At 43.7% G+C, this 22915-nt stretch overlaps 1 protein-coding gene and 4 non-coding genes across 5 annotated transcripts; 4 read left to right on the top strand and 1 right to left on the bottom strand.

The window, feature by feature from the left end:
• Positions 1-1033: 1033 nt before the first annotated feature.
• On the top strand, positions 1034-1116 carry TRNAL-CAG. Its single transcript has one exon. It is a non-coding gene; the product is annotated as a tRNA-Leu (tRNA).
• A 5618-nt stretch (positions 1117-6734) lies between these two features.
• On the bottom strand, positions 6735-6808 carry TRNAT-AGU. The gene has a single exon. It is a non-coding gene; the product is annotated as a tRNA-Thr (tRNA).
• A 4604-nt stretch (positions 6809-11412) lies between these two features.
• Positions 11413-11485, top strand: TRNAR-ACG. The gene has a single exon. It is a non-coding gene; the product is annotated as a tRNA-Arg (tRNA).
• A 489-nt stretch (positions 11486-11974) lies between these two features.
• Positions 11975-12047, top strand: TRNAV-CAC. The gene has a single exon. It is a non-coding gene; the product is annotated as a tRNA-Val (tRNA).
• On the top strand, positions 11986-22250 carry HMGN4 (high mobility group nucleosomal binding domain 4). The gene is made up of 2 exons (XM_032272224.1): positions 11986-12406; positions 20450-22250. Exon 2 carries the CDS (start codon positions 20530-20532, stop codon positions 20800-20802), a length of 273 nt encoding a protein of 90 aa, XP_032128115.1. The 5' UTR covers positions 11986-12406; positions 20450-20529; the 3' UTR covers positions 20803-22250.
• The last annotated feature ends 665 nt before the right edge of the window (positions 22251-22915 follow it).

Genomic DNA, 22915 nt, shown 5'->3' with positions numbered 1-22915 from the left:
AAAAAAAAAAAAAAAAAAAAAAAATAGAGGCTCGCTCTGTGGCCCAGGCTGGAGTGCAGTGGTGGGCTCTTGTCTCACTGCAACCTCCGCCTCCACCTCCTGGGCTCAAGACTCCCGCCTCAGCGTCCTGAGTAGCTGGGACCACAGGTGGCTATTTTTTTTTTTTTTTTTCCGGAGACAGGGTCTTCCTATGTTGCCCAGGATGGTCTCAACCCCTGAGCTCAAGTAATCTGCCCTTCTAGGGCTTCCAAAGTGTCCAACGTGCTGCGATTACAGGTGTGAGCCACCACACCCTGCCCAGAGTATTGTTTTTAAAGACAAATCAAGCAGGACGGTGGCCATGGAAGCTGGAATCCGCTAAGCAGTTGACAACTCACCTGCCGAAAAAATAAAAAGTAAATAAATAATAAATAAAGACAAATCAGATTATGTTATTAAAATTCTCCAATGACTTCCCAGTGCAGTCAGGATTAATTCAGGCCCTACTAACACCATCTGGCCTTGGCTATCTCTGCGATCTCACGTCTTTCATTCTCTTATTCCTCCTCTCCAGACACAGAAGGCTTTTGCTGCTCTTTCATTCTCTCCCCAGGTTCTTTGCCTTTGCTGTGCCCTCTGCGTGTCCCCTGAATATGTGTGTGTAACACCGCTCATTTCATTCAGGTTTCTGCTTAAATGATGTCTCTAAACACCCTCTGTAAAAGAGCACCCCATTTCCAACCCCGCTTTTCTACTTTCTAACCCTTCATCCTGCACTACTTTTCTTTTGGGAAAACTGCACAATTTAGTAGAAACGGGGTTTCACCAGGTTCGCACGGGGGACGCCGCTCTGTGGCCGCAGCAACCCGGTCCTGTGCAGAGCTTCAACCCCAGGTCGCCGTCCGAGGCAGTTCGCGGGGCGGCGGCTTAGCTTTTACCCTGGAAATGCCCATACCTTGAGAAAAAGAGAAACGAGGCGGTCGGGGCAGGCGGGAAACTAGCAGCGTTCAGGTATAGAGAGAAGTAAGTTCTGAGCAAAAACGGGAGCAGTCTGGTCAGGATGGCCGAGCGGTCTAAGGCGCTGCGTTCAGGTCGCAGTCTCCCCTGGAGGCGTGGGTTCGAATCCCACTCCTGACAGCTGGCGTTTTTTTTTTTTTTTTTCTTTTTTCCGCTGACAAACCGCATGCTAGGCCACGTTTTCCCACCTGCTCTTTGTAGCATGACCTTCCTTTTTTTAAAAAAATAAATTTTCCGAGTTCTGGAATGAAAGCACTCTTTGTTTTCATTAGCCACTCCAACAACAGCAAAAAGTACTCTGTACTCAGAAAATAATTTCAGAACCTACTGGTGTTTTGAAATCTCATCTTTCTGTTTCTCCTCTGTCTCTAGTTCTTTCCTTCTCCCTCCTTCACACGCAGGGTTAAATGAAGGTTATTCTTCAGCTCATTATTATTACTGCAGGGCTCCTCTTTATTTAGTTACAGATTTCCTTCTAATTCCCTTTCCTCAGTCTCATTCCCCACCTCATCCTGACTCCCAATAAGAAATCACTGGAAAATGCATTCGTTTCTTCCTATATGCTTTTGTAGAACAGGTATGATTGGTTTAGGTGAATGTATTTTTAATTTACATAAATGACACTGTGTCATCGATCTCATTCTTATTCCATTAGCACCGCAGATTTGAGCTATGTTGCTGTGTGCACATCTAAACCAATTGTTTTAATTGCTGCATAGAGGTCTGCAGTGTGAAGTCACCTACTCTCCCATGGATGGTTCTCAGACTGGGTTCAATGCTTTTCCACTACAAATAAGGGCTCCATCAGTGAACATCTTCCTACACTTTCAGTTATGAGGCTGTGTAATATTTTCCTTGAGATACAGCAGGAACACATTGCAGGTCATGAGAGCTGACAATCTACTAATTTTGCAGGACAGAACAGGACCTGGGACCCAGGGAGCATGATGTGGACACACTGAAGTTCATGTTTAACGTCATCTCCAGAATATTCCTCAGATTCCGGTTTCCTGGTGTCTGGCCTGATCATCTTGAGCATTAATAGCTATAGTTACAAACATGAATAGGCAACGTTTCTATTTTGAGCTTGTAATGTACTGCAAAGCCCCAATTAATCAGAAATCTCAGATGACTGGAATTTTCTCCTCATCATTCCTTTTTAAAAAAGAAATTCAGTCCAATTACCAAGTTACCAAAGTGGAATATAGAGTGAATCTGTTTTATGATCATTGATATTCAAAATTTTCCTGCCCTCTTTGTCTCCCAAAACTCTCAAAATTCACAAAAAGATTCATGGATGTGCTGAAAGGAAAATGAATTGATCTGTGTTAGAAAGCTCATCATCAGCAAGGCTAGAAAATCACAGTTTCCCCTTATTGCCCAAGTATTCACTCCACAGATTCACTCCATTTCTGCCTACCCTGACATTCTGATCAAACATGACTTTGAGTTCCTCCTTCAAAGGTGGCACCATAAAGCAGGAAATGGCAAATAGGTGCACCCCCTAGAGTAGCAGAAAAAACACTTAGAGGTGCTTGGAAGGCCACAAGATTGGCTGAATTCAATTCAGGGCCTTCTCTTTAAAATGGAGCGAAGAATTACACCTTTCCTCATAACTATGCAGTAAGGATTACATAACTTGGAATATATAAAAACCTTAGAAGAGCGCCTGGCAAATGATAAATGCCTGATACATTGTATTTTTTTTTTCATAATTGAGTACCTGCTTGTATTAGTCAGGGTCCTTCAGAAATACCAAACTAATAGTCTATCTAGCTATCTATGTATCTATCTGTCTATCTATCTATGTCTGTCTACTGAGAGAGAGACAGTAATTTACCATAAGGAATTGGTTCACACAGCTATGGAGGCTGAGAAGTCCCACAATCTGCCGTCTGCTAGCTGGAGCCCCTAAAAAGCAGGTGGTATAATTTAGTCCAGGTCTGAAGGCCTGAAAGCCCTGGGAATCAGCATTGTTAATCCCAGTCCAAGAGCAGGAGTTACAAAATGAGACGACTGCCCGGCGTGGTGGCTCACACCTGTAATCCTAGCACTTTGGGAGGCCGAGGTGGGTGGATCACCTGAGGTCAGGAGTTCAAGACCAGCCTGGCCATCTTGGTGAAACCCCATCTTTAAAAAAATAAATAAAAAATAATAAAGAGATGATCGAGTTAGGGGGAGAAGAGGTGAATTCCTCCTTCCTCAACCTTTGTTCTATTAAGGCCTTCAACGAATGGGAGGATGCTCGACCATACCAGGGAGGACAATCTACTTCACTGAGTCCCTGATTCAAATGATAACCTCATCTGGAAACACCCTGAGATAAGGTCTCGCTCTGTCACCTAGGCTGGAGTGCAGCGGCACAAGCAGGGCTCACTGCAGCCTCGATCTTCTGGGTTCAAGCACTCCTCCCACCTCAGTCTTGTGAGTAGCTGGGACTACAGGTGCGTACAACCACACCTGGCTAATTTTTAATTTTTTAAAAAAATTCTCTTCCTCACGTTTAGTTACACATTCTTCCCTTTGCCCAGAGCATCTATTCCACTCCTTCCCCATGTCTACCCTCTGGCCTTGATAAGTTCTCCATCTCCCTCATGGCTCAGTTGGCGTGTCACTTCTTCCATGAAGTCTTCCTTCCACCTTTGCCCAATCAGGATTTTTGTTTGTTTGTTTCCTATTTTGTTTTGTTTTTTTCAGTCTCCACCTCCTGGGCTCAAGAGATCCTTCCGCCTGAGCCTCCCGAGTAGCTAGGGCTGCAGGTACACACCATTATGCCAGATTAATTTCTTTTATTTTATGTAGAGACGGACTATGTTGCCCAAGCTGGTGTTGAGCTACTGGCTTCAAGTGATCCTCCCACCTTGGCATTCCAAAGCGCTGAGATTACAGAGGAGGTCCCACTGCACCCACCCCCACACAGACAGGCTTGTTTCCAAATGCAGCTGCAGGCCTGCGCAGTGGCCCATGCCTGTAATCCCAACACTTTGGAAGACCTAGGCCAGACTGTGGCTGGACACCAGAAGTTCAAGAACAGCCTGGACAATATTATGAAACCCTGTCTCTACAAACAAAACAGAAAAATCACCTGGACGTGGTGGCACACACTGGTAGGCCTATCTACTCAGGAGGCTGAGGCAGGAGGATTGCTTGAGCCAGGAGTTCAAGACTGCAGTGAGTTAGGATTGTGCTACTGCACCCCAGCCTGGGCAACTGAGCCAGACCCTGTCCCTAAAAAAAATAAATAAATAAAATAAAAATTAATAAATAAGAAAATGTGGGGCCAAGTGTGGTGGCTCACATCTGTAATCCCAGCACTTTGGGAAGCCGAGGAAGGCAGATCACTTGAGGTCAGGAGTTTGAGTTCTGCCTGGCCAACATGGTGAAACCCGTGTCTACTAAAAGTATAAATATTAGCTGAGCGTGGTGGGCACCTGTAATCCCAGCTACTCTGGAGGCTGAGACAGGAGAATTGCTTTAACCTGTGAGGCAGAGGTTACAGTGAGCTGAGATTTCACCGTTGCACTCTAGCCTGGGCAACAGAGTGAGACTCCATCTCTAAATATGTAAATAAGCAAGCAAATGCGGTTCTAAGCACGCTGTACTCCCAATGCTATTATATCTCACTATAACTGCCATTAGACTGTTTTCCCCTCCCATCTATGTGTGATTAGCATGGTGACTGCCACATAATAATGGGTCATTGACAAATAACCACTGACTAGACAAACAAGCATCTGATTGCAAACCATTTCCATTACACATAAATTATTTTCATGATTTGTCCATATATGGAAAGCTAGGAAGACATAGGCTTTTGGGAAAGATGATGAGACTTGTCACCTGGAATATTCTATAGCTTCAGTAGCCAATATCACTACCGCCACCTTAGTAGTACAGACCATGCATCTGTTGAGGGCCACTTGGCTAGAAGCATCCTATAAAGGTATTTCTGAAGCTGATGGATCAGGAGAGCGGAGATGAGGTAGGTTTGGGAAGGGGATGAAGCAGTGATTTGGTGTTGACATCTGCACCAGTGACCCAGCCTGTCTCATCATTTGAAGCAAGTTAGTATCTTGGACTAGAGAAAAAGAACAGAAGATGGAAGCCTCTAGTGAAAAAAAAAAAAAAGGATCTGCCTTTCCATCGCTGCCTGATGTTTATCAGGAAAAGTGGGGAATTAAGCTGCAGAATGGGAGTAGAAAATCTCCATCAAAGTAGAGTTGTTTCTGAGCTGTTCCTCCAAGTATTGGGACATTTTGTCTCCAGAGCTAGAACAGGATATTATATTTCAAACCTTGAAAATATACATAAAAGAATATGTTCTGAAGGCAAAAGCCAGGGAAGTGGAACTTCCTGTGCCAGGTGCACTGTGTCTCGGGGGATGGGTGAGAGGGTTGGTAATAGTTACAGTGAACTTACATTTCCTTGGTCTTGTGTTTTTGTTTTGTTTTGTTTTTTGATACCGAGTCTTGCTCTGTCACCCAGGCTGTAGTGCAGTGGCACTACAGCTCACGGCATCACGGCATCCTCTGCCCCCAGGTCAAGTGACTCCCCAGCCCCAGCCTCCTGAGTAGCTGGGACTACAGGCCGACGCCACCATGCCAGACCAATTTTTTGTATTTTAGTAGAGATGGAGTTCCACCATGTTGGTCAGGATGGTCTCTATCTCCTGGCCTTGTGATCTGCCCGCCTCAGCCTCCCAAACTACTGGGATTAAGGCGTGAGCCACCACGCCTGGCAAGTGTCCTGTCTCAGCCTCCTGAGTAGCTGGGATTACAGATGCACATGCTGCCATGCCCGGCTATATTTTTAGTAGAGACGGGGTTTCACTGTCTTCCCCAGGCTGGTCTCGAACTCCTGAGCTCAGGCAATCAACCTGCCTTGGCCTCCCAAAGTGGATAGGATTACAGGTGTGAGCCACTGCACCTGGCCTGGTCTTGTGTTTCTATGTGAAGAACTTCTGCTTAGAGTAAAACTGACTGGTCCTACTTTTCAATTTCTCTTTCTACCTCTTGGAGTGTTTGGGAGAAGGCATCTCAACCCTTCCTGGACCTTAAGTCTGCCTGTTCTAGGGGGTCCCTATAAGCAAATGGAGGGTACTCTGACAGCTGCTTTTCTCAAGTCTTGCTGACACATATTTGTTGTTGTTTTGATTTGTTCCTTTCCAAACAATTCTGAGCACAATACAATCTTTTCAAATAGCGAACCACAGCTTGTTTTATGTGGCCAAATCTTACTGTCTGCTATGAATTCTCAGAGATGCTACAGCCTTCTCAGCAACAGATTTATCAATTATTCCAAAGACTGACCTTCCAAAAACATTACCTGGAGATTGTAACAATGACTCTCTTTAGGATTCCCCAGGAAATAAAATAGAATGATTAGAGATTATGATGTTGCTTATAGTTTAAATTTGTTGTTGACATCTGCACCACTGACCCAGCCTATGGTACAAGTTGTAAATTTGCTTTCCCTAATTCCTTTTGTACAAGTTGTAAAAATATAACAAGTGGAAGAAAAAAAAATGTAAGAAAAACAAGAAATTCAGAATTTCTTTATTCTAAAAAAAAAAAAAAAAAAAAAAAAGGCCAAATTTGTCTTTGCCTCTTTTTCGTAAACAAGGAGGTTTTACCCCGGACGCATATAAAACGCTTTGAGAAACTCCCAAAGGGGAAAATAACCTTCGAGGTTATACTGTAACGGTTCTGCAGATACTTTGAAGGCAGGAAAACTACGACAGGCCCCACTGGGATTCGAACCCAGGATCTCCTGTTTACTAGACAGGCGCTTTAACCAGCTAAGCCACGGAGCCACCATGCTTAGCCTTGTCCAAATGAGCATGGAAAAGAGATAATCTTTGCTGTTGTGTGTATTTCTTTTTTTGTTGCTGAGGGTTGAAAGCAGCCAGACACTTCTTCGGACACTGAGGATTAACCTTGGCTTCGCCCCAAAAGACCTATGCAACTGCTCAGCCGCAGGAAAATGAAGTTTTTCGCGCGGGAGTACGGGGGTTGGGGGAAACGCTGGCGATAGCCTGACCCCCCGGGGCGCACAGGGGAGTCCTCTGAGAAACTGCCTCAAAGAGCAGGCGGCTCATCCTAACGTGGGTAAAGTATGATCTCAGGCGCCAGGGAGGAGGGTAGGAGAGCGGGGAGCCAGCCACATTTACAGAACTCTCCTCCGGGTCGTGTAACGCATTTACACCAGAACACTTCCGGCACCAAGAACTGATCCTAGCAGGAAGCAAGCTGGTTGCTTCTTATTTCATGGCGTTTAATTTAAACTGGAATTAAATTAAAATTCCAGGCATTCCTTACCCCATTTCTTTCTGTTAAAATTGGGCTCGACCTACCTGCTTCTTGCTTATAAGATTAGGTAATGGGGTTCCAGAGTTGCTCCTTAAAAACGCAAGATTTAACAACTTAATCTTGGAAAGAGATAAAGAAGTCTCCTTCCCTGTATAATTACGGAGAGAGAAGTTTTTTTGTCCTAATACTGTCCAAAGGATCTGATCTGATGTGTCAAATTAGCATTACATGTATGTGTATAGACACATGCGCGCGCGCGCACACACATACAGAGAGAGAGAGAGAGAGAGAGAGAGAGAGAAAGAATTTCTATATTGTCATGGGGGCTTATGTGTTTCCAACTCATTCTGTTCTCTATTAAAGGAAATCGGATCTTGGGAATATAATTTGAACAAAAGGGTTTAATGAAATTCTGAAGAGTTTACAAATTGTTGGCACAGCTGTGAAAGTAACTTCCCAAATGGAACCTGTAATTATGTTTGGCTGTTTAACTTGAAATTTATTGTCCTGAATGGACATTTCAGTATTTCTTAGCTGTATTAATATTTGAAGGATTTCGTTGTCACACTCTAAGGCAGACATTGGCATGTACCTTTGCCTATATATGTGATGGGGAGAACGGTAAAAGGCCACACCGACTACAATTTTCATTTTTATAAAAAGATGCAAGTCTATGAACGCAGCACTTACTTGGATTGAGACTCATGGAACAAGCACTTATTACTTTATTATTATAAGATTAGCCATCATATTATTAGCGTGCTTGGGGCCAATATAATCATCATAAACAGCAGGGTCACACCTAATATGGCTTTAACCAAACTGTGGCAGACACCAGACAGCAGAGCCAATAGTATTCGATTTCGGTTTTTCCTTCGGCAGCTGACGAAGTTTGCACAGAATTTCTAGGATGTCTAAGGAGTTGTTTAGCCAGAGTTAAGCGTTGGAAGCAGATTGAGACTTCGAGTAGTCATTTACAGAACTTGGATCTTCTACTCAGTTCCCAGTGTGATCAGGATGAGCCATGGAACCCTCACACTGGCTCCGCTCCACACATCTGAAATTGGAGAGGATGCAGGTCTCTATGCCACAGACTGCTGACAGTCACGTAAAAAAAAAGTGTGACAGTGGCAGACGGTGCAGTTTTCCATATGCTTGGGAGTGAAACTGAAAAACACTGCACTGAAACACGGAGGAGAAGAGTCGCCACTGTGATAGTTTTATGTGTCAACTTAGCGAGGCTATAGTACCCAGTTATTCAATCAAACATTAATCTGCATGTTGCTGTGAAGTTATTTTGTAAATGTGGCTAACAATCAGTTAACCTTAAATATTCTCCTTTATGTAGACGGGCCTTATCCAATCAGTTAAAAAGTCTTTGAGAGAAAAACAGAGGCTTCCTTAAGGAAGAAGAAATTCTGTTTCAAGACTTCTGCATCAGCTTCTGCCTGAGTTTCCAGCCTACACTGCAACCCTACAGGTTTCAGACTTGACAGTCCTCACCCAAGATCAAAGGTCTAGATCTAGATGTATATCTAGATTTATATATCTGGACTCTGTTTCTCCAACATATGCTGAAGAAAAGACTGGAAGCTGAAACTGGAACTGTCAGAAAAGACGTAGAGAGATTACCAAAAGCATTTCTTTCTTTCTTTCTTTCTTTTTTTTCTTTTCTTTTTTTTTTTTTTTTTGACGGAGTCTTGATTTTGTTGCCCAGGCTGGAGTGCAATGGCACCATCTCGGCTCACTGCAACCTCTGCCTCCCGGGTTCAAGCGATTCTCCTGCCTCAGCCTCCCGAGTAGCTGGGATTAGAGGCATGCCCCACCATGCCTGGCCAATTTTTGTATTTTTAGTAGAGAGGCATGTTTCTCCATGTTGGTCAAGTTGGTCTCAAACTCTCGACCTCAGATGATCCACCTCCCTCGGCCTCCCAAAATGCTAGGATTACAGGCGTGAGCCACCACACCTGCTCAAAGGTATTTCTTGTAGTGAATATGACTAAGAAATTTGAGGCACCCCAGGGAAGTCTTCAAAGCCTGGAAAACACAGATAAATTTTTATAGGCAAACACTGAGGAGAGTGAATGTGAACAAATCCTACAGCCAGCTGGGTTAAAGCCCATTTTGAAGGTGCCAGGTGGGACCTGTGACTTCCAGAAATGCTCTAAAATCTGGCCTCCCCATCCTGGCTCTATGATAAGGATAAAACAGAAGCAGGCAATATCCCGGTTTGCCTCATTTATGAATATTCAAGCACAGTTGTTCATGTTTCCAAACTCCTCTTCAGTACAGAAATCTACTCTTGCTTCCAATGGGGAGACGTTCATCTGTGAATTGGGATGGGAAAATAAATGTTTATTTTGACTAAGATGTTGGTGAAATTTTGTGTTTTCTTCCGTTATGAATGTAGGCAACAACCCAAAGTGGTATTTCAGCCCTCATGAGTATTGCTATCGAAAACAAAAAATTTCATTGAAATACAGTTGTTACAAATTTCTTAAAATATCATTTATGCTCATTACTGCTTTGAAATTCCAATATTTTCCAGTGAGCCTCCGGTCACAGAAAAGTTAAAAATCAAAAATATAAAAAATAAAAAATTTTTTAAAAATGAAATTCCAATATTTATTAGAACCCAACCAGGGGATATTATCATTTAGTATATTAATAAAGGATCACAAATATTATGATGTCATGAGTTTTAAAATGTTATGGTAATCTATTTTAACATAGTTTTCTTTTGAAATCTCACATATTTATCTTTTTTTCCCTTATATTTAAAAGTATTATTCTGGCTGGGCCTGGTGGCTCAAGCCTGTAATCCAAGCACTTTGGAGGCCAAGGCAGGCGGGATCACCTGAGGTCGGGAGTTCAAGACCAGCCTGACCAACACGGTGAAACTCCCTCTTGAAAAAAAAATAAAAGTATTATTCTGAGATGGATTCCATAATCACCAAGCTGCTGTAGGGGTCCATAGTACAAAACCTAATAAGAAGACCCCTATGCTATTATTGTCTAGGGAGGAATGCAAAACTAGGTCTACCTTAATGTTTATGCAGAAAGAGCAGAATATTTTTTATAAGATCTGTCGAAACTTTATGAACTGAAAACAAATATTTTCTAATCTCAACGTGTGTATGCTCACATTAGGCAGCTTTACTCCTGTTTAGCAGGCCTCAACTTATTTAAAACGCTCACCAGGCATTGGGATGATTTTTTCTCAGAATTATGGACAAACTAAAACACACACATACGAGATATTTGTTTGCTTTCAAAGTGAACAAGTGAACATTCACATGTGTGTCCAGTTTGCTGATGCTCCTCATAAAGCTGTCAGATTCTGCCTTGAAGCAGAACAGCATGCTGTGAGGATGCCTAGTACGGTTTTGCTTAGTAAAGTATTTGTATAATAACTTAAAAAGACCCACGGAAAGACAAATAAAAAGTCAGACCATGCCACCGTACAATGGCTTCCAGCTTCCTACAGAATACCAGCCAGAGTCCTTACAAGCGTCTCCCTGGGTCTCCTCTTCCCCTCCACTGAGCACCCGCCTGCTCAAAACAACTCCAAACCTGCCCCCACCTCCAGGCCTTTCCCCTGGCGACTTCTCCCCATTCCAGATCACTCTTTTCCCCTGATACCAGCATTTATCTCTCCTTGACCACTTTCGCTGCTGGTCTTTCCTATCCCCTTTCCCTGTTTTATTATTTTTCTCCAATCGCTTATCACTATTATTTCATTTATTTAGTGCTTTACTATTCGCTTCCGCCACTGCCATGTAATCTTGAGGGCAAGGATCTCTCATGTGTTCTTCACCGTTCTCTACAGTGTCTCGAACACTAATATTGGTTGAATGAACGAAGGCACGAACGGGGCGGTGATACTGGGGCAGGGAGGATGCAGGCCTTGCTTTTCACTGCCATTTTCAGCGGACAGAGACAGGCCGAGAAAGGAAGGCAGGCTACGCGGCGTGTGCCAAAGTGGCTACGGTGGAGTCCACGCGGTGCGACCCTGGACATGCCGGGCAGAGGGGACTTACTGGCCTCGTCCAGGCATAAGGGTACGAGCTCATTCCATATAAAACACCCCGCCACAAGAGCATGCGCAGGGCCAGTGGCGCAATGGATAACGCGTCTGACTACGGATCAGAAGATTCCAGGTTCGACTCCTGGCTGGCTCGGTGTGTGCCGATTCGTTTTACAACTTTCCGACTCCGCGGCAGTTCAACGGAGTAAAGAAATTCGTGCAACGTAAATTTGCCTGGAAGTCTCATAAGCAAGAGAGGCCGCTTTTGACAAGGGATGGGGGTCGCAAAATCTGCCATTGACCACGTGGCAGCGCTAACTACGCCAGAGAAGTGCTCGCCCTACCCAGGTCGTGCCCCGCCTCCCCTGTCCGTTTTGGCCGAAGAACGAAGGACGTTCAGAGATGTTAAAGTCTCTATTGTGTTCTTCCCCATTCAGTCATTTATAGCCTCAATTCTTAGGGGTATGGCTTCAGTTTGAACACCGAGGAGCGGGTTCTGAGCTTTTCATTGGTTTTTCTGGTTTGAGAGGGCGGTAGAGAGACGCATGCGCACATCAGCAAAACGGGCGCTTCGAAGGGACAAAGGACCAGAGTAGTCACTGAGGAGGCAGAACCGCCAGCTCTGAGAGGCCGTCCCTAACGGGTTTCCGTAGTGTAGTGGTTATCACGTTCGCCTCACACGCGAAAGGTCCCCGGTTCGAAACCGGGCGGAAACACGCCTTCTCGTTTTCTCTTTCTACGAAATTCTTACAGTGTGAATCTTTTAAAGGTTTTTCAGGCAGTCATAAATTTCCGTCTTGCTAGCTCGCGGCAGCGGTGCTCAGGACGGGCCTCAGGCCCACACAGTGTTGCCAGGGGGAGAACCGGCTCTCTCCGGCTGGGACTCGGGGCGGTTCCCCGCCTGCAGCCCCGGAAGCGCATCCCAGCCTTCCCCCGCCTTCCTGTTCGCCGCGGTGCCCGGCTGCGGTCGTCTTCTCTCTCAGGGCGGGTGCTGGCCCTGCCCACGTCTAGGGCTCTGCTGCTGCCAGGCCCGCAGCTGGGGTTCCCGCGCCCCTCGGACGCCCACGAGACTCTGGTAAGTGCCTCACAGACTTTGTGCGCTACCCCGGAAAATGAGGGGCAGCGTGGGGGTTCCGCCGCCCTTCAGATACCTGGGACCCTCCTGCCCGCCGGCCCCGTCATGGTTAGGGGCCTTGGGCCCGGTCCGCCCCGCCGGCCCTCCAGTCTGCAGGGTAATCGCAGTATCTCTCCTGCGCTCCGCGCGGGAATCCCTGGGAAAAGCTGAATCAGAGGTGGGTCACAGAGGGCCGCAGGCCCGACAGGAATGAGAGGTCCTGATCGGAGCTCTAGGATCAATACGAGACGGAAAGCAGGGGATTTGGAAGGATTGCTCCCGCAGGGCTGTGGCCTGGAAGACGTGGTGACTGGCAGGTTGGACTGACTGGCCGTGCGCTCTCCCTTCCTCCCCAGTTTATCTTTGAGAAACCCTCGTTGAAGAGACACCCAAAGGCTCAGTTTTCCTCCACTTTGACCTTTTGCTATCCCATCAAAAAGAAAAATTGGATCCCAAAGTTAAGAAGTAGGCCAACTGTGGATTCTGCGTCTTGCGTTGCAGCTCAGGAAAAGTCATTGGCAGCACTTGTTTAGAATCACGGCTTGTGCCTTGGTGCTTGGCCACTTACCTCTGCCTGCCACATGGCTTGCTTACAAGTTAATTGGATTAATCAAACGCTTTTATGAGAAAGTTTTGTTGTGCGGCCTGGCAGCCTCAGGTGTACCCTCAGAGGGATTTCTTTCTTCGATGTAGTACTACTTTTTCTAGGGATTAGCCAAGCCTAGCCTCTCAGATCACATTGGTCGAAGTTCCCTCAACTGACTGATTCGAATGTGATGTGTTTGTTTTGTTTGTTTTGGCTGGAGTGCAATGGCGCCATCTTGGCCCACTGCAACTTCTGCCTCCCTAGTTCAAGCAAATCTCGTGCCTCGGCCTCCCGAGCAGCTGGGATTACAAGCGTGCACCACCACGGCCTGCGATTTTTGTATTTTTAGTTAGAGATGGGGTTTCACCGTATTGGCCAGGCTGATTTCGAACTCCTGACCTCAAGTGATCTGCCAGCCTCAGCCTCCCAAAAGTACTGGGATTACAGGCGTGAGCCACCGCGCCTGGCTGAATGTGATATTTTTATGACCACGAAAAAAGAAGCACGGCATTCTTTGGTGGGTCCACAAAATGAAAAAAAAAAAAGAAAAGGACAGTTTTAATGAGTATCATTTTCTTAAAAACGCGCTGCTTTGGATAGACGTTGACTTGAAAGGTCCATTCTTTTGTTATCTTGCTGGTTCCCTTAACAAGACAACAGCTTGGCTAGCAAGGTAATGTCTTGGTTAGCAAGACAATAAGCTTAGGCATGTGCTCAACAGCAATCTAATACATTTTCATTTAAATTCCCCTCTGTACTACCCAGAAATATAAGCAAGTTTTTGTGGTGCCCTGAGAGGAGACAAAGGTTTCAGGGTCCTGGGAGATAACAAGGATTTATCCTCTTCATCTTTCTGTGATGCCAGTTAGCAGGAACACTTTGGCCTGGAAGCTGATTATGCCCCTAAACAGATGGGTGAGTGTTTGGGAGCTCATGGGTCACTCCTCTTCAAACCAGATGGATTCTGGCAAGGTGCAGCAGCAAACCTACCGTTATAGATACCTACCCTTTGCTCACCTTTCTTTCTCCCCCTGCCTCTCCCAGTCTCTCTTACTTAACCCCGAATGGAAGCTAGTGCTGCGCTCTGCTACTTTGGAAGATGAAGAACAAACAAGCCCTGGAGAGTGACTGACACCCTGTGACCTCTTGCTTCTATAGCACACTGTATCTTGCCTGTGAATGACTTTTTTTTGTTGGTTTGTTTGTTTGTTTTTTTAGACGTGGTCTCACTCTTGTCACCCAGGCTGGAGTGCAGTGGTGCAGTCTTGGCTCACTGCAACCTCTGCCTCCCAGGCTCAACTGATTCTCCTGCCTCAGCCTCCCAAGTAGCTGGGACTACAGGCATGTGTCACATGCCCGGCAATTTTTTTTGTATTTTTAGTAGAGATGGGTTTCACCATGTTGGCCATGCTGGTCTTGAACTCCCGACCTCAAGTGATCCACCCCCTCAGCCTCCCAAAGTGCTGGGATTATAGGCGTGAGCTACCACACCCAGCATTTGCCTGTGCATCTGTTACTGTAGTTTAATTATATCCTTTATTCTCTCCTTCCTTTTTTTTTTTTTTTTTTTTTTTTTTGAGTCGGAGTTTCGCTCTTGTTACCCAGGCTGGAGTGCAATGGCGCGATCTCGGCTCACCGCAACCTCCGCCTCCTGGGTTCAGGCGATTCTCCTGCCTCAGCCTCCTGAGTAGCTGGGATTACAGGCACACACCACCATGCCCAGTTGTATTTTAGTAGAGACGGGGTTTCACCATTTTGACCAGGTTGGTCTCGATCTCTTGACCTCGTGATCCACCCGCCTCGGCCTCCCAAAGTGCTGGGATTACAGGCGTGAGCCACCGCGCCCGGCTATTCTCTCCTTCCTAAGCCTGGTGTTCATAACCTTCTTCCAGGTCTTCCCTCCAACCCCCAAACACGATTTTTTCTTAAGTAAGAGGCAGGGAGGAAGAGGGGAGCCTTCTGATATTGGGGTGGGATTGAGACTAAAACTCAAGTTTACACTGCCTCCCAGAAACCCACTTCGTATCCATCAAGAGGGCAAAAAGATGCTGCTAAAATGTGACTTGTGTTTGCCAGGGATGAGGTGAAAATGAGTATTGAATGAGGTGGCATTTTGGTCTGTGGATTTGCTTGCAATGAAAGAGAAGAAACATAAAAATATATATTTTGAGGGCTGAGTGAGACCCCCAAATTAATCTAACCCAAGATGTATTCCCAGTCAAAACATTCTTTTTTTTTTTTTTGAAACAGAGTGTCACTCTTTTGCCCAGGCTGGAGTGCAATGGTGCGATCTCGGCTCACTGCAACCTCTGCCCCCTGGGTTCAAGCAATCCTCCTGCCTGAGCCTCCTGAGTAGCTGGGATTATAGGGATGTGCCACCACGCCTGGTCAATTTTTGTATTCTTAGTAGAGACGGGGTTTCACTGTGTTGGCCAAGCTGATCTCAAACTCCTGACCTCATGATTCACCTGCCTCAGCCTCCCAAAGTGCTGGGATTACAGGCTGAGCCAACGCCCAGCCCAAGTCACTAAATTCTTACACTGTTCTCTTCTGTTAGTCTGCTAGCGCTGCCAAAACAAGGTACCACAGACTGGGTGGCTTAAACCAGAGAAATTACTTTTCTTTGACTTTTGGAGGGTAGAAGTTGAAGATGAAGATGTCAGTAGGTTTGGTTTCTTCTGAGGCCTCTTCTTGACTCGAAGATGGCCACCTCCTCACTATGTTCTTAGATATGTTCCTTTATGTTGTCTGTATCCTAATCTCCTCTTCCTGTAAGTACACCAGTCATATTGGATTAGGGCCCACCCATAAGACCCTATTTTGCTTTTTATTTCATTATTATTTTTTTTTAAGCTGTAACTGCTGGTTAATTTAAACATCATGATGTTTTTCTAATGAAAAATGCAAATCTTCCTGCTAACAAAAGGATTGGAGGAAGGATGAAGTACTGTGGCTCACGCCTGTAATCCCAGCACTTTGGGAGTTCCTTCTTCCATGTAGCAATCTGGTTAAAAAAGGAGTTAAATTGAGAACTTTCATGAGAATTTCAGTCCAGTTCTGTGCAAGGAAGATAAGTGATTCAGAACTTTCACTGACTTGCTCTGTTCTTTGTTAATACAGTGTTATTGGAAGAGTTATTTTAACAAAGGGGAATTGTTGTATTTCTAAAACTTTTTAAATTGTTGCCTTGTCTTGGAAAAATAACTTCAGCATCTGTCTTGATAATTTCTTGCTGGATGATACCATTGAAAGTCATTTCTCTATGTTTCCAAAAGTTATACACTTACTAGTAAGATTTATCTGCTAGTTAATAATTTTTCTTTCTTCCGCATGCCTGAAGGAGTATTTGTAATGACTTCTATATTTTATTGTTAACTTTGCTTTTTTGAACTTTTAAAATGTGTATTTTTTTTACAATAATAGACTTCCTTTTTTAGAGCAATTTTTGATTTACAGAAAATTGAGCAGAAGATGCAGAGTTCCCATGTACTTCCTTTCTCCTACCTCAGTTTCTCCTAAGTTATTAACAACTTGCACTGGTGTGGTACATTTGTTACAAATGATGAACCAATATTGATAGCTTATTATTAACTAAAATATATAGTTGACATCAGTTCACTCACTGTATGAAGTTCTATGGGTTTTTTTAAATGCATAACATCTACCATTATGTAATATATGCCATTACAGTAGCATACAAAAGGGTTTCGTTGCCCTAATAATCTCTTCTGCTCCGCCTCAAATGATTTCTTCTAAGTACCACTGTGTAGTGAGAGCTTCTCCCTTTTCCAGCCCTCCTTGTCCTTTATGGAAATGATAAGAGCTTTTACCCATCTCTCTGGCCCCTTTTCATTTTGTGTGTATCTGTCTCCTACATTTGTAAGGTCGCTAGAGAGTCAGTCACCTGGTTTCCTAATCAGTTTCCTAAAGGCGAGTTTCAAGAATTAAATCCCACTGGGCATGGTAACTCATGCCTGTAATCCCAGCACTTTGGAAGGCCGAGGCAGGCGGATCACAAGATCAGAAGATCAAGACCATCCTAGCTATAATCCCAGCACTTTGGGAGGCCAAGGCGGGTGGATCATGAGGTCAGGAGATCAAGACCATTGTGGCTAACATGGTGAAACCTCGTCTCTACTAAAAATACAAAAAATATCCAGGCATGGTGGCAGGCTCCTGTAGTCCCAGCTACTCGGGAGGCTCAGGCAGGAGAATTGCTTGAACCCAGGAGGCACAGGTTGAAAAAGAAGAATTAAATCCATATTCATATACTCAGATACAGCATCCAAGCAGTGGCCTATTTTCCCTGATATTATTTTGTCACCTGCTGTATTTTGGCCTCTGACATGTGGAGATCTTGGCCCCCCTACTTGGCATGGACTGCAATGAATCTAACTTGAAGAATATTGAACTCAGGAAAAGAGACTGTGTGCACATTCCCACACGAGGCAATGGGCTGAGAAGCAATGTTGGAGTGAGATGGAAGGAGAATGGTGTGGAGTGTCCATTCTTAGCGAAATGTGTGCTAGGCCAAAAGCGCACTCTTTGGTTAAACACTCTCATTCTCTGGTAACTTAAAGGCCTGTGAAAGTATATGCAGAATAAAATAAAAAAGATTTTTAAAAAAGTGTATGCAGAATATTTGGAGTAACCTTATTCATTGCCCAAGTTGGATCACTTTTCACAGTAAAAGGGAACATTATGAATAATTATACTAGGGCCACAGATAAAAATCAAGTCACGCTACTATTAGATCAAATGATTTTCACTGGTTCCTTCATTGTAAGAGTAGCCCTCTTTGTCTCACGCATTCCTTTCCGGTCACACTGTTCCCATACCCAAAGCTGGCCACTGATCTCTGGCATTCGTCTCAATTATTTTCTTTAAAGATCATTTTTTCTTACTTGTGTCTGATTTGCATTTTTTTTTTTAATTTTGTTTCCTAAAAATTGTTAAAACTTTTTTTAGTGTTGCATTTGAGAGAAAGGAAAAAGGACAAAAATTATCAATAAATTCATGTAATGTCTAGGCAAGGATTTCTTCAGAAGAGAGAGGACCAGGTGTAATTGGATCTGCAGTGTGTCTCAGTGGCACCATCACTTTTTTTTTTTTGGAGACAGAGTCTCACTCTGTAACCCAGGCTGGAGTGCAGTGGTGCGGTCTTGACTCACTGCCCACCTCCCGGGTTCTAGTAGTTCTCAAGAGAATCGCCTGAGGTCAGGAGTTCGAGACCAGCCTGGCCAACACAGTGAAACCCGTCTCTAGTAAAAATACAAAAATTAGCTGGGCATAGTGGTGTGCGCCTGTAATCCCAGCTACCTGGGAGGCTGAGGCAGAAGAATCTCTTGAACCCAGGAGGCAGAGGTTGCAGTGACCTGAGATCATGCCACTGCACTCCAGCCTGGGTGACAGAGCAAGACTCCAAAATTCTGTCTCAAAAAATAAGAGTAAAAAATAAAACGAGCATTTTAGAGACAAGATTAAAATAATAATAACATTGTGAAGTGGGGGCCACTGACGAGGTTACAGAATTTCCCAGAAAATGTTTTCAAGAGTGGAGCAGAAGGTATGAATAGTTAGTCATAGTCAAAAGCTTTAAAAAAAAAGGTCACAGTGGCCAGGCGTGGTGGCTCAAGCCTGTAATCCCAGCACTTTGGGAGGCCGAGGTGGGTGGATCACCTGATGTTGGGAGTTCGAGACTAGCCTGACCAACATGGAGAAATCCCGTCTCTGCTGAAAATACAAAAATTAGCTGAGTACAGTGGCACATGCCTGTAATCCCAGCTACTTGGGAGACTGAGGCAGGAAAATCGCTTGAACCCAGGAGGTGGAGGTTGCAGTGAGCTGAGATCGCGCCATTGCACTCTGGTCTGGGCAAAAAGAGCGAAACTCTGTCTCAAAAAAAAAAAAAAGAAAAGAAAAGAAAAAACACACAGTGCCCATGAATGCCAGCCCTAGGCTGGAGTGCAAGGTGCAATCTTGGTTGACTGCAACCTCTGCCTCCGGGGTTCAAATGATCCTCCTGCCTCAGCCTCCCGAGAAGCTGGGATTACAGGTATGTGCCACGATGCCCAGCTAACTTTCTGTATTTTTAGTAGAAACAAGGTTTCTCCATGTTGGTCAGGCTGGCTTCAGAATCCCGACCCCAGGTGATCCACCCACCTTGGCCCCCCAAAGCACTGAGATTAAAGGCGTGAGCTACCACGCCCAGCTAGGCCTAAATTCTAATTGCCCAAACTGAAATCCTTTTCCATTTCCTACTTGTGTGGCTCTCAATCTGTGCTCTGAGCTACTCACATTTTAATTCTTGAGCAGACACATAACAATTTTTCTATGTAAGACATAGATAATGCTCCAGCCATGTGCTTTCCATATAGTTTAAAGGAGAGAATGAGAACGCAACCTCCCCCATCTCTGGACTAACCTACGTGCCTTCTCTAACCACATCCCTTTCCCAACTCACAAAAGATGGCCACTGTCCAATTTTTATTTATCCCCTTTGTGTGTGTGTGTGTGTGTGTAACTATATGTTTGTGGCCTCAACGTGTCGTAGTTTTACACATACAAATGGATCTATGCTGTGCACATTCTTCAACTTGCTGTTTTTGTTCAGCATTATATTCTTGACATTCATCCTCGTTTTGGAATCTAGCTGTAATCTATTTATTTCAGTTGCAAAATAATAGTATTCCCTTTTATAGATACTACCAAAATATATGTATCCCTTTTACTATTGAAGGACATTTGAGTGATTTACAGGTTTTTGAAGTTACAGTGTTGCTACAAACATTCTTGTAGGGATCTCCAGTTCACACCTCCAAGAATCCCTTTAAGTAAATACCTAGAAGTAAAATTTCTTTACATAATACCACTGTTTCCAGATTTGCTTTACAAATAACCACTCTTTCCAAAAGCAGATACACTAATTTGTGCATACACACACACACACACACACACACACACACACACACAAACGCAGCAGTTCATAAGGGTTTTGATTGCTCCATATCAGCTGAGCCCTTGATATTGTCAGACAATTTGGTTTTTCTCAATTTGGTGGATATGAAATGTTATATCCTATGCTTTTAGTATGTATTTCTCATATATTTTTATGCGCTTATTCCCCACTCATGCTTCCAAGAAGTACCTGTTAACATTTTTTGCCACAGTTTAAAAATTTTTATTTTGTCCTTTTCTCATGGATCTATAGGAATGCTTTATGTATTCCGGATTCTAACATTTTGTCTGTTATGTGTGTTACACATATCTTTGCCAAGCGGGTAACTTACTGTTGTAATTTTATTATGCTGTTTTTTTTTGATATACACAAATTATTAACAATCTAGTCAAATTTGATTTTGAATGTTTACATTGGTCACTCTCCCTTTATGGTTTACACTTTTTGTGTCTTGTTAAAGACATCTTTCCAGGAGCAGCGTGAGGAAGACAGACGCACCCACCAGGACGTCTTAAGCCGCCTGCCAACACTGCTGCCACCATGCCCAAGAGAAAGGCAAAAGGAGATGCTAAAGGTGATAAAGCAAAGGTGAAGGATGAGCCACAGAGGAGATCGGCGCGGTTGTCTGCTAAACCAGCTCCTCCAAAACCAGAGCCCAGGCCTAAAAAGGTGCCTGCAAAGAAGGGAGAGAAGCTGCCCAAAGGGAGAAAGGGGAAAGCAGATGCTGGCAAGGATGGGAACAACCCTGCAAAAAACCGAGATGCCTCTACACTCCAGTCCCAGAAAGCGGAAGGCACTGGGGATGCCAAGTGAAATGGACAGTTTTGATAGTTCTGTACTTACAGTGACTCTACTGTTTGAAATCCTATTTTTTTAAATCAAGTTTTATAAAACTGTAGAAGTTTGGCTCTCTTTTTTAAGTTATGTTGTTAGCACACAGGATACTTCATTGTTGTCTTTTGTGGAAAGGGCAAATACCACTAATAGGGTGTATCTCAGAAATGGAATTAAAATAGGGGAAAATAAGATTTTCTGTCCCGGTTTTTGAAGATTGTTCTTGATTCCCAGGAGAGATTCTCTGACATTCTCATGTCAGCCACTTGGGCACAGAAGCCTTACAGTGTAGGGAAGCAAAACTTCACGTCGTCTTCTTCCCTGATGCCATCAGCATAGACTTAACTTCCTCAAACCAAAAGTCTTGATGTAGCCTTGGCAGCCCGAAAATCAGCTGTGTTAAGTAACAAAACTCAGGCTCTCCGGTGGTGACATCGAAATTGTGTCACTCAAAAGAACCAAGATGCCTGTTTTTAGTTTGTGGATTCATCCTGCAGGTTTTACTTTATTTCCTCCATATCAAAGTAGGCCTGTAAAAAGTTCATACTCACCTCATGTGAAGTGTCCACCCTCTCTGAATATCTTTCTCCTTCAGAGCAGCAACAAAATACATTGTTAGCTTTTACAGTGACTTTCTGAGGAGGGGAGTTTGGAAATTGTAATATGTTGACTATTTCCTGCTGAAAATAAATGTTTTTAAAATGTATAACATAAAGCTGAATACTAGTTGGTTTGTGGGGAGATCCTTTCCTGCCCAAAGTCATAAATCCATTCTTTACTGCCTTGTAGAAGTTTTATAGTTTTTTCTTTCGTATTTGTCTTTAGTCCACCCTGAACTGCTTTTTTGTGAAAATTAAGAGTTAGAAATTCAATTTAATATTTTTCATATGGCAAAGTGGTTGTCTCAGCACTATTTACTGAAAAGTTCATCTTTTCTCCAGTGATTTGTAACACTGCCTCTTTTTCATAAATTAAGTGTTTGTGTACATGTTTGGGTATTTTGATGGTTTCTATTCTGACTCATGTCAATTTGTCTTATCTTGTAGCAGTACAATGCAGTCCTGATTATTACAACTCTAGGAAAAGGTCTTGATAAAAACCAAGATGCCTCCACCTTTTGTCATAATTTTAACCAATCTCACCTCTGTCTCCAGTATCACCACAAGTTTTTTCTTCCTTGGAGTGTCTGGGCTATTCTATGTCATCTGCTCTTCTATTTAACTTCTAGAAGTAGATCAACAAGTTATAAATTAAACAAACCCAAGAATGTTGAAATTTTGATTTGATTTGTATTGAATGTATAGATTACTTTGGTAAGCCATGTCATCTTTACAATGTTGTCTTCCAATCCATGAATATGGTACAGCTGTCCATTTACTTAGGCCTTTGACATATCTTTCAATAAAGTTTATAATTTTCTCCATAAAGGTCTTGTTAATATTTCCTAGGGACTTTATCCTTTTTAACACTACTTCCTATGGTGTGTTTTTAGTTATTACATTTTCTGTTTTTAGCTAATGTTGATTTTAATTTTTGTATTCAGCAACCTTGCTGTCTCTCATTCTTGTATCTGCATATTGTTGTCGGTTTTTTTGTAAACATAGTCAACCATATATTCTGTGTATACAGACAATTTTGTTTCTTAGTCCTTATATCTGTAATTTCTTTCTCTAATGCTCAACATAGTTTAGGTTTTGGGGATGTGGTGTTAAAAAAATAAATGTCTCTGCTTTTTTTTTTTTCTTCCAGCCAAAGTCTCACTCTGTCTCCCAGACTGCAGTGCAGTGTCATAATCTCAGGTCACTGCAACCACCACCTCCTGGGCTCGAGTGACTCTCCTGCCTCAGCCTTCCATGTAGCTGAGATTACAGGCATGCACTACCGTACCTGGCTAATGTTTATATTTTTAGAAGAGATGGGGTTTCACCATTTTGGCCAGGCTGGTCTCAAACTCCTGACCTCATGTGATCAGCCCACCTCTGTCCCCCAAAGTTCTGGGATTACAGGCATGAGCCACCGTGCCCAGTTGTCTCTGCTCTCTTTCTCTCTCTCTCTCTCTTCTTTTCTTTTCTTTTCTTTTCTTTTCTTTCTT

Source organism: Sapajus apella, unplaced genomic scaffold (assembly GCF_009761245.1).
Source record: "Sapajus apella isolate SASKATOON/1434 unplaced genomic scaffold, GSC_monkey_1.0 scaffold339, whole genome shotgun sequence".
NCBI classification, from domain to species: domain Eukaryota; kingdom Metazoa; phylum Chordata; class Mammalia; order Primates; family Cebidae; genus Sapajus; species Sapajus apella.
The sequence above is the reverse complement of the archived record's forward strand: the minus strand, read 5'-3'. Positions and strand labels throughout refer to the sequence as shown.

What these genes read in the sequence shown, in the direction of transcription:
- HMGN4 (XM_032272224.1), top strand. Translation starts at nt 20,530, where the DNA reads ATGCCCAAGAGAAAGGCAAAAGGAGATGCTAAAGGTGATAAAGCAAAG.